Below are 12,411 nucleotides of genomic sequence, written 5' to 3' on the forward strand. Positions count from 1 at the left end.
TAGAAGAAAATTTTAAGGTAATATGTATAAATTATTTGATATGCATACTAATTTTAGATGGATTTTAAGTGTTATCGATAAATATTTCATATATACGTATATTCATTTTTATTGTTATGGCAGACATGTTAAGGGCCCCGAGTTCTAGTCTCGCCCCGGGCCCCCAAAATCTCAGGACCGGCCCTGCCCTAGTGTAAATTTCAAAGCTGGGGGTATCCCAACTTTTTCAGCTTCCAGCTTTTTCACATCAGTTTTTCCACAACAGCTTTTTCAGAATCTGCAGCTCAACCAAACACAGCCGTAGGATACCATACTTTTCCGTGACAGCCGATGCTTGCGAGAAATAACTGATAACGATTGACGGGCGCTTTACCCCGGCGCCTCCATCGGCTAAAAAACAAGGACCCATCGCCTCGCAGCCACATCCTCGCCGGCGATTTGGTCAGTACATCACCATGGACGGCAGTTGACGTCGGGCGCCGGTGACGCCCACCGCGTCCGAGTTTTTCCACGCGCACCGCGACGATTGACACCACCGCCCAGTTAGTCTTGTCCACGCAACGTTCCTTTTTTACCAGTTTACGGCCTCGCGCCTCGTTTTTCTCTGCTTCCCAAAACGCGTCTTGCTCTACACCTAGCAGACAAGCGCAAGCAACCTCCCTTGGTCGCTCTCGCTCACCACCACCACGCCCCCCCCCCCCCCCCCCCCGGTACCGCGTCCCGGCCACGTCCCTTCCGCCCCGATGTCGCCGGACCTGCCGAAACCAGGCAGCTGCCACGGCAGCGACGACGACGACGACTGCCCCTCTCCTCCATCCTCCGATGGCAACCGGCACCTGGTCACCCCGCTCGTGGTCACCGCGTTCGTCCTCGTCTTCCTGTCTCTCGTGTCCCTGTCCATCTACTGCTTCATCCGTCGCAGGAGGCGCCAGCGCCGGCAGCAGTCCCTTCTCGCCGCCGGGGCTGCCAACCCCGCCGCCCAAGGCGACGGCCCCGCCCCCGAGATGGCTGGCGCCGCGACCGCGACCGACGTCGAAGGGGGCGCAGCTCCGGATCCAGAGGATGAGGAGGTCGTGCACCACGCGTGGCACATCCGCACCGTGGGGCTCGACGAGGCGGCGATCGAGTCCATCGCGCTCACGCGGTACCGCGTCGGCGCGGGGACGCTGGGCGGCGCCGCCGACTGCTCCGTCTGCCTCGGCGAGTTCCTGGACGGCGAGCTCCTCCGGCTGCTCCCCAAGTGCGGCCACGCGTTCCACGTCCCCTGCATCGGCACCTGGCTCCGCGCCCACGTCAACTGCCCGCTCTGCCGCGCCGACGTCGTCGTCTTGGACTCGGCGGCCACCGGCGGTTCGGAGCCACCTGCCGACGCTCAGCAAGTTTCTGAAACCTTGAGCCAGGAGCAGCCGGTCCCGGCTCAAGGGCAGAACGAGCAGCAAGAGCTGCGCGTACAGATCGATCGGCGCTGCCGGTCGAGGTCGCCGGAGCCACAGCGCAGGAGGACGGAGAATTTTCGCCGCGTAGCTTCCATGGACTCGTCGGTGGTGTCCGTCGGGGCCGGGCTGGTTCTGGAAGACAAGCGGAGCAGTACAGAAGACCAGGGGGACGGCGAGGTGCCATCGGGCTCTGGACGTTTGCGGTATTTGTCCGGCGGTGGTCGGCGGTCTCGCCTCTCGGGACATCGCCGCATCAGCAGCTCCATGCTTCCGTCTTGACCGCCAGGAAATATTCCATGGGTCGCGTGAGCCCGTAGGTTCTTGAGATTGAGCAGTGCCAGTGCTATAGTCGTGTACACAAGTTGCAAACTCAAAATGCCCGGTTACATGTCAGATATAGCCGAATCATGTGTGAAATTCAGATGTAATGTCGGAACTCTGTTTTTTCAAAGAGACTGATGGTCTGCTGCCAGAGTTTCATAGTCGTCTATGGTATTGCTCACTGAAGCTGAGAGCAACTCTAGCACACCCCGCACCCCGCCGGCCTGCAAAATGCATTTGCAGTTTGCACAAAATGACCTTTGCAGGTCGACGCGGACGGTCACAGATGCAGATCCTTCAAACGGATCCGTATAAAAGTATATTCATGGAATATGCTTTTTTACGGGTCGGCTTTACGGGGTCTCCTCTTTGTGGCGCTGCATCTCGCATCTCATCGGCCCGCAAATATCAAATCCAATACAACAATCAAAAGCAAACTAAATTATTCAAATCAAACATAATACAATAATCATTCACATTACAAATAATTATTCAAATCACCGTAGCAAAATTAAATAATGCAATACAAAACTTGTCATGGATACAAATACAAATGAATACAAAAATTAATCACTGTCCAGCCCTTTGCCAATGGTGCTCAATGAGATCCTCGTAAAGTTGAAAGTGTGTGTTTGCATTTTCAATCTCCTTATATGTCTGAAGAAAAGCTTTAATGCGATTAGGGTCTCTAGCTGGTTTGACACGTCTACCCACATTGTCATAGAAGAATTCCAAGTTCTTTTCTTTCTCATCTTCAAGAATCATATTGTGCAGGATAACACATCATGTCATGATATTTTTTAAGGTTTTCTTATCCCCAAAACGAGCAGGACCACGGACAATAGCAAACCTCGATTGCAAAACACCGAATGCACTTTCAATGTCTTTTCGGGCTGCCTCTTGCACCCTTGCAAATTCACACTATTTTTTAGTTTTGGGTTCTTTAATGCTTTTGACAAATGTGCACCAATGAGGGTATATCATCTGCAAGATAGTATCCTTTTGTGTATTCATGCACATTGATAGTGTAGTTGCCAGCAGGAGCATCACCACTAGCAAGCCTAGCAAACAAATGAGACCGTTGCAACACATTGATATCATTGAGAGTGCCCGACATACCAAAAAAGCAATGCCAAATCCATAAATAGTCGGATGCTACGGCCTCTAACACAATTGTGGCATCACGAGACTTGCTACAATACATTCATTGCCATGCCTTGGGACAATTTTTCCAAGTCCAATGCATACAATCAATGCTACCTAGCATGCCAGGCCAACCTCTCCTTTCATTAGATGCCATTAATTTCTTTGTGTCATCTTCTGTGACGCCTCCGATTTGACCGTACACTAATCATACACGCAAACGTGTACGATCAAGATCAGAGACTCACGGGAAGATATCCCAACACAACTCTACAAATAAAATAAGTCATACAAGCATCATATTACAAGCCAGGGGCCTCGAGGGCTCGAATACAAGAGCTCGATCATAGACGAGTCAGCGGAAGCAACAATATCTGAGTACAGACATAAGTTAAACAAGTTTGCCTTAAGAAGGCTAGCACAAACTGGGATACAGATCGAAAGAGGCGCATGCCTCCTACCTGGGATCCTCCTAAACTACTCCAGGTCGTCGTTAGTGGCCTACACGTAGTAGTAGGCACCTCCAGAGTAGTAGGAGTCGTCGTCAACGGTGGCGTCTGGCTCCTGGGCTCCATCGTCTGGTCGCAGAAATTGGGTATAGGAAAGGGGAAAAGGGGGGAGCAAAGCAACCGTGAGTACTCATCCAAAGTACTCGCAAGCAAGGAGCTACACTACATATGTATGCATTGGTGTCAAATGGAAAAGGGCTAACATATGTGGACTGAACTGCAGAATGCCGGAATAAGAGGGGGATAGCTAGTCCTATCGAAGACTACGCTTCTAGTAACCTCCATCTTGCAGCATGTAGAAAAGAGTAGAAGGTAAGTTCACCAAGTAGCATCGCATAGCATAATCCTACCCGGCGATCCTCTCCTCGTCGCCCTGTGAGAGAGAGATCACCGGTTGTATCTGGCACTTGGAAGGGTGTGTTTTATTAAGTATCCTGTTCTAGTTGTCATAAGGTCAAGGTACAACTCCAAGTCGTCCTGTTACCGAAGATCACGGCTATTCGAATAGATTAACTTCCCTGCAAGGGTGCACCACATTTCCCAACACGCTCGATCCCCTTTGTCCGGACACACTTTCCTGGGTCATGCCCGGCCTCGGAAGATCAACACGTCGTAGCCCTACCTAGGCACAAGAGAGAGGTCAGCACGCCGGTCTAAATCATATGGCGCAGGGGTCTGGGCCCATCGCCCTTTGCACACATGCACGTTGCGAACGCGGCCGGAAGCAAAACTAGCCCCCTTAATACATGAGCAGGCTTACGGTCCAATCCGGCACGCGTCGCTCAGTCGCTGACGTCACGAAGGCTTTGGCTGACACCACGATGTCGAGTGCCCATAACTGTCCCCGCGTAGATGGTTAGTGCATATAGGCCAGTGGCCAGACTCAGATCAAAGACCAAGATCTCGTTAAACGTGTTATCTTGAAATAACCGCGAACGCCGGCCAGGGCCAGGCCCACCTCTCTCCTAGGTGGTCTCAACCTGCCCTGTCGCTCCGCCACAAAGTAACAATCGGGGGCCGTCGGGAACTGATACGTCTCCAACGTATCTATAATTTTTGATTGCTCCATGCTATATTATCTACTGTTTTGGGCAATATTGGGCTTTATTATCCACTTTTATATTATTTTTGGGACTAACCTATTAACCGGAGGCCCAACCCAGATTTGCTGTTTTATGCCTATTTCAGTGTTTCGAAGAAAAGGAATATCAAACGGAGTCGAAACGGAATGAAATCAACTGGAGAAGTTATTTTTGGAAGGAAACACACCTGATGGACTTGCACCCCACGTTAGAAGATACGGGAGCTGCCCACGAGGGTGGGGGCGCCCCCCCCCCCCTCCTAGGGCGCGCCCCCCTGCCTCGTGGGGCCCCCGTGGCTCCCCTGACGTGCTTCTTCTGCCTATATATATCGTCTTACCCTAAAACTTCCAGAACGCAACATAGATCGGGAGTTCCGCCGCCAGAATCCTTCGTAGCCACCGAAAACCAATCTAGGCCCGTTCCGGCACCCTGCCGGAGGGGGCAATCCTTCTCCGGTGGCCATCTTCATCATCCCGGTGCTCTCCATGACGAGGAGGGAGTAGTTCTCCCTCGGGGCTGAGGGTATGTAGTAGTAGCTATGTGTTTGATCTCTCTCTCTCTCGTGTTCTTGATTTGGCACAATCTTGATGTATCGCGAGCTTTGCTATTATATTTGGATCCTATGATGTTTCTTCCCCCCTCTACTCTCTTGTAATGAATCGTGTTTCCCCTTTGAAGTAATCTTATCGGATTGAGTCTTTAAAGATTTGAGAACACTTAATGTATGTCTTGCCGTGGATATCTGTGGTGACAATGGGATATCACGTGATTCACTTGATGTATGTTTTGATGCGAGTTCCGCCCATGAACCTATGCATAGGGGTTGGCACACGTTTTCGTCGTGATTCTCCGGTAGGAACTTTGGGGCCCTCTTTGAGGTTCTATGTGTTGGTTGAATAGATGAATCTGAGATTGTGTGATGCATATCGTATAATCATACCGACGGATACTTGAGGTGACATTGGAGTATCTAGGTGACATTAGGGTTTTGGTTGATTTGTGTCTTAAGGTGTTATTCTAGTACGAACTTTAGGGCTGTTTGTGACACCTATAGGAATAGCCCAACGGATTGATTGGAAAGAATAATTTTGAGGTGGTTTCGTACCCTAGCATAATCTCTTCGTTCGTTCTCCGCTATTAGTGACTTTGGAGTGACTCTTTGTTGCATGTTGTGGGATAGTTATGTGATCCAATTATGTTAGTATTGTTGAGAGGACTTGCACTAGTAAAAGTATGAACCCCATGCCTTGTTTCCTATCATTGCAATACTGTTTACGCTCACTTTTATCACTTATTACCTTGTTGTTTTTATATTTTCATATTACAAATACCTTTATCTACCATCCATATACCACTTGTTTCACTATCTCTTCGCCGAACTAGTGCACCTATACAATTTACCATTGTATTGGGTGTGTTGGGGACACAAGAGACTCTTTGTTATTTGGTTGCAGCGTTGCTTGAGAGAGACCATCTTCATCTTACGCCTCCTACGGATTGATAAACCTTAGGTCATCCACTTGAGGGAAATTTGCTACTGTCCTACAAACCTCTGCACTTGGAGTCCCAACAACGTCTACAAGAAGAAGGTTGTGTAGTAGACATCAAGCTCTTTTCTGGCGCCGTTGCCCGGGAGGTGAGTGCTTGAAGGTATATCTTTAGATCTTGCAATCGAGTCTTTTAGTTTCTTGTTTTATCACTAGTTTAGTTTATAAAAGAAAACTATAAAAAATGGAATTAAGTTTGTCTCATATGCTTCATCTTTTTAATATCTTTCGTGAGTATGATGGAAAGGATAATTGTACTCAAGTGCTAGAAGAAGAAATCTACAAAATGTTTGGCACTAAATCTTTGAATGATGAGCATGATTGCAATGTTGTTAGTACGAATTCTTTGAATATCCATGATGCTAATGATGATTGCACTAGTTATGATGAAAATGTCTCATATAAACATGTCAATTTTTGTGGAGTGCATTGGGTTTGTAAGTACACACCAAATAGGGAAGACAGATATTGCAAGAAGCATAAGTACTTAGAAACCAAATTGTTGCAAGAAGAGCTAGATGAATGTGCTGAAAATTTAAATTATCTTGGCTGTACTTGTGGACTTTGCAATGAAAGTGGTCATTTAGCTATCCGATGCAAATTGTTTCACGATCTAATTGTGTCCAAAAATTGTGATGACTTGATCTCCCTTGCACATTATAATGAACTTAGTTTGCTTATGGGTTATGAAGAAATGAAACGTTTAACTAATGATCTTCCAGAATTTGCCCGTTACAAACTTCTTGGATTTGATCTAGAAGAAATTTATATGTATTGTGCGGTGAACTGTATTGAAAATCCTTATATTGCCAATTACATAAAGAAAAGAAAACAAATAGAGGATGAAGAGAATACTAATGAAAGGGAAGAGACTTCCCAATATCCTCCTATTATTTCTTATGATGAATCAGGTAACGAGGAGGAGCCTTTTATTCAACCAATCTCACTAAAAAGGAGCTCCAAAAAGAGGATTGAACTCACACATGATGTGGTAAAGAAGAAGAAAAGGAAAAGGAAGAGAGGTAAAAAGGTATCTCTCCCAAATAAAGTTGCTCCTATTATTGTTGTGCCTCATGAAAATGAAGATGATACACTTGATGATGATCTCGTTATGCCTATTGCTTGTTGTGATGATTATGATTGGGAAGATAACGATACTTCTTATGATCTTAAAAATCTTTTTGGCACTTGCTTGGAAGAATATAATAATTGCTATACTATTGGTGCTATCCATGCTATTAATGATGAGAGTGATTATGCTTATGATACGAAAAGGCCCAAGTTTGGGGAAGCTATGTTTGATGAGGATGACATATTTGAGAATATATTTGGTGCAATTAATGTTTGTCCCAAGCTTGGGGATGCTATGTTTAATAATGATGATATTTTTAGCCTTCCATGTTTTGATATGCAAAGTGATTATGATGAGAACAAAGTTGCTACTTATGATGATTATTGTGAAGATACTTATGCTATAAAAAGTAGTGAGGATTATATTTATAAAACTTGTCACGATTATGATTACCCCTTGTCTGAACATTACTCTTTTAATGTGGAAACAATTTATAGTATCCAAGTCTCTTACGATACTTCCACTATCCCGAATGAGAAGAATTTTGCTTATATAGAGAGTAGTAAAATTTCTATGCTTGTAGATCATGAAAACAATGCTTTAGGTGCTTGTTGAATTCATTCATGATGCTACTGAAAATTATTATGAGGGAGGAACATATGCTTGTAGGAATTGCAATAATATCAAGTTTCCTCTCTATGTGCTTAAAATTTCGAAGTTATGCTTGTTTTGCCCTCCTATGCTAGTTGATTATTGCTCCCATAAGTTGTTTTTTCACAAAATACCTATGCATAGAAAGTGGGTTAGACTTAAATGTGCTAGTAATATTCTTCATGATGCTCTCTTTATGTTTCAATTCTTATCCTTTATGTGAGCATCATTGAATTCATCATGCCTAGCTAGGGGCGTTAAAAGATAGCGCTTGTTGGGAGGCAACCCAACTTTATTTTTGTTCCTGTTTAGTAATAAATAATTCATCTAGCCTCTGTTTAGATGTGGTTTTATGCTTTTAGTTAGTGTTTGTGCCAAGTATAACCTTTGGGAAGACTTGGGGAAAGTCTTGTTGATCATGCTGTAAAAAACAGAAACTTTAGCGCTCACGAGAACTGCTGCCATTTTTATTTGGAGAGTGCTATTTAGTTAATTCTTTTTGCATATGATTAATAGATAAATTCCTCAGGACCAGCAATGTATTTGAGAATTTTATGAGTTCCAGAAGTATACGTTTGATCCAGATTACTGCAGACTGTTCTGTTTTTGACAGATTCTGTTTTGCGTGTGTTGTTTGCTTATTTTGATGAATCTATGGCTAGTAAAATAGTTTATAAACCATAGAGAAGTTGGAATACAGTAGGTTTAACACCAATATAAATAAAGAATGAGTTCATTACAGTACCTTTAATTAGTGATTTACTTTATTATACTAACGGAGCTTACGGGTTTTCTACTTTAAGTTTTGTTGTGAAGTTTTCAAGTTTTGGGTAAAGATTCGATGGACTATGGAATAAGGAGTGGAAAGAACCTAAGCTTGGGGATGCCCCGGAAGGCATCCCCTCTTTCGTCTTCGTTCATCGGTAACTTTACTTGGAGCTATATTTTTATTGGCCACATGATATGTGTTTTGCTTGGAGCGTCAATTTATTTTGTTAGAATTTGCTTGATGTTATTTAGAATAATGTTTTTCATCTTTTATTTCAATAAAAGTGGCATTGATATCCTTTACTATGCCTATGTTACAAGTATACATGTCGCTGTTTGAAAACAGAAAGTTTACCGCTGTTGCAATAATTCCCTAGAAAAGTCAGAATGCGATAAAATGTTGAAACCTTTTGCATATTAATATCTGATAAATTTACTACAGTGGGAATTTTCTTTCATAATTTTTGCAGCTAGGGAAGTATGGATGTTGCAGCATTCTTTACAGACTATAATGTTTAGGCAGATTGCTGTTATGTTTGCATTGTTTGCATATGTTTGCTTATTTAATGATTATATTTGAGGATAGGACTATTAAATATGCAGAGGCATTTAGTATGCAATGTTGAATAATAATTTTAGTGATTTGCTACAGTAGAGTATGATAAGGTTTTTGCAATGGTTTATACTAACTTATCTCACGAGTCCTTGTTGAGTTTTGTGTGGATGAAGCTTTTGAGATTTAGGGAGATCGTGATATGAGAGGAATTAAGTAGACACAAAAGCTCAAGCTTGGGGATACCCAAGGCATCCCAAGATAATATTTCAAGAAGTCTCAAGCGTCTAAGCTTGGGGATGCCCCGGTTGGCATCCCACCTTTCTTCTTCAACAATTATCGGTTAGTATTGGTTGATCCTAAGTTTATGCTTCTTCACATGATGTTTGCTATTCTTAGATGTCATTTTCTTTTGCTTTGTCTGCTGTTTGAATAAAATACCAAGATCTGAAATTATTAAATGTTAGAGAGTCTTCACATAGTTGCATAATTATTCGACTACTCATTGATCTTCACTTAAATCTTTCGGAGTAGTTTGTCATTTGCTCTAGTACTTCGCTTATATCTTTTAGAGCATGGTGGTAGTTTTATTTTGAAGAAATAGATGAACTCTCATGCTTCACTTAGATTATTTTTAGAGTCTTAAATAGCATGGTAATTTGCTTAAAATCCTAATATGCTAGGCATCCAAGAATAGTAAAAACTTTCATATAGAGTATTGAATACTAAGAGAAGTTTGATGCTTGATGATTGTTTTGAGATATGAGGATGGTAATATTAGAGTCATGTTGGTTGAGTAGTTGTGAATTTGAGAAATACTTGTGTTGAAGTTTGTGATTCCCGTAGCATGCACGTATGGTGAACCGTTATGTGATGAAGTCGGAGCATGATTTATTTATTGATTGCCTTCCTTATGAGTGGCGGTCGGGGACGAGCAATGGTCTTTTCCTACCAATCTATCCCCCTAGGAGCATGCGCGTAGTACTTTGTTTCGATAACTAATAGATTTTTGCAATAAGTATGTGAGTTCTTTATGACTAATGTTGAGTCCATGGATTATACGCACTCTCACCCTTCCACCATTGTTAGCCTCTCTAGTACCACGCAACTTTCGCCAGTACCATAAACCCACCATATACCTTCCTCAAAACAGCCACCATACCTACCTATTATGGCATTTCCATAGCCATTCCGAGATATATTGCCATGTAACTTTCCACCATTCCGTTTATCATGACACATTCATCATTGTCATATTGCATATCCCGGTACACCGCCGGAGGCATTCATATAGAGTCATATTTTGTTCTAAGTGTGATGATCATCATCATTAGAGCATTGTCCCAGTGAGGAAAGAATGATGGAGACTATGAATCCCCCACAAGTCGGGATGAGACTCCGGACGAAAATAAATAAATAAAAGAGGCCAAAGAAGCCCAAATAAAAAAAGAAAAGAGGCCATAAAAAAAGAGAAGGCCCAAATAAAAAAATAAAAAAATAAAAAAATGAGAGAAAAAGAGAGAAGGGGCAATGCTACTATCCTTTTACCACACTTGTGCTTCAAAGTAGCACCATGATCTTCGTAATAGAGAGTCTCCCATGTTGTCACTTTCATATACTAGTGGGAATCTTTCATTATAGAACTTGGCTTGTATATTCCAATGATGGGCTTCCTCAAAATGCCCTAGGTCTTCGTGAGCAAGCGATTTGGATGCACACCCACTTAGTTTCTTTTGTTGAGCTTTCATACACTTATAGCTCTAGTGCATTCGTTGCATGGCAATCCCTACTCACTCACATTGATATCTATTGATGGGCATCTCTATAGCCCGTTGATACCCCTAGTCGATGTGAGACTATCTTCTCCCTTTTTGTCTTCTCCACAAGCACCATTCTATTCCACCTATAGTGCTATATCCATGGCTCACGCTCATGTATTGTGTGAAGATTGAAAAAGTTTGAGAACATCAAAAGTATGAAACAATTGCTTGGCTTGTCATCGGGGTTGTGCATGATTTAAATATGTTGTGTGGTGAAGACGGAGCATAGCCAGACTATATGATTTTGTAGGGATAACTTTCTTTGGCCATGTTATTTTCAGAAGACATAATTGCTTAGTTAGTATGCTTGAAGTATTATTATTTTTATGTCAATATGAACTTTTGTCTTGAATCTTATGGATCTGAATATTCATACCACAATTAACAAGAATTACATTGAAATTATGCCAAGTAGCACTCCACATCAAAAATTCTGTTTTTATCATTTACCTACTCGAGGACGAGCAGGAATTAAGCTTGGGGATGCTTGATACGTCTCCAACGTATCTATAATTTTTGATTGCTCAATGCTATATTATCTACTGTTTTGGGCAATATTGGGCTTTATTATCCACTTTTATATTATTTTTGGGACTAACCTATTAACCGGAGGCCCAGCCCAGATTTGCTGTCTTATGCCTATTTCAGTGTTTCGAAGAAAAGGAATATCAAACGGAGTCAAAACAGAACGAAATCAACTGGAGAAGTTATTTTTGGAAGGAAACACACCTGATGGACTTGGACCCCATGTCAGAAGATACGTGAGCTGCCCACGAGGGTGGGGGGCGCGCCCCCCCTAGGGCGCGCCCCCTGCCTCGTGGGGCCCCCGTGGCTCCCCTGACGTGCTTCTTCTGCCTATATATATCGTCGTACCCTAAAACTTCCAGAACACAACATAGATCGGGAGTTCCGCCGCCATAATCCTCCGTAGCCACCGAAAACCAATCTAGACCCGTTCCGGCACCCGGCCGGAGGGGGCAATCCTTCTCCGGTGGCCATCTTCATCATCCCGGTGCTCCCCGTGACAAGGAGGGAGTAGTTCTCCCTCGGGGTTGAGGGTATGTACTAGTAGCTATGTGTTCGATCTCTCTCTGTCTCATGTTCTTGATTTGGCACAATCTTGATGTATCGCGAGCTTTGCTATTATATTTGGATCCTATGATGTTTCTTCCCCCTCTACTCTCTTGTAATGAATCGAGTTTCCCCTTTGAAGTAATCTTATCGGATTGAGTCTTTAAAGATTTGAGAACACTTGATGTATGTCTTGCCGTGGATATCTGTGGTGACAATGGGATATCACGTGATTCACTTGATGTATGTTTTGGTGTGGGTTCCGCCCATGAACCTATGCATAGGGGTTGGCACACGTTTTCGTCGTGATTCTCCGGTAGGAACTTTGGGGCCCTGTTTGAGGTTCTATGTGTTGGTTGAATAGATGAATCTGAGATTGTGTGATGCATATCGTATAATCATACCCACGGATACTTGAGGTGACATTGGAGTATCTAG

General features: G+C 43.4%; 1 protein-coding gene across 1 annotated transcript; it reads left to right on the top strand.

Moving 5' to 3' along the window:
• The first annotated feature begins 712 nt into the window (after window positions 1-712).
• LOC123154505 (E3 ubiquitin-protein ligase RING1) lies at window positions 713-1,960 on the top strand. Its single transcript, XM_044573219.1, has one exon. The coding sequence runs from the start codon at window positions 744-746 to the stop codon at window positions 1,713-1,715; it is 972 nt and encodes a 323-aa protein (XP_044429154.1). The 5' UTR covers window positions 713-743; the 3' UTR covers window positions 1,716-1,960.
• Window positions 1,961-12,411: the final 10,451 nt, after the last annotated feature.

Source organism: Triticum aestivum, chromosome 7A (genome assembly GCF_018294505.1).
Source record: "Triticum aestivum cultivar Chinese Spring chromosome 7A, IWGSC CS RefSeq v2.1, whole genome shotgun sequence".
Taxonomy (NCBI): Eukaryota; Viridiplantae; Streptophyta; class Magnoliopsida; order Poales; family Poaceae; genus Triticum; species Triticum aestivum.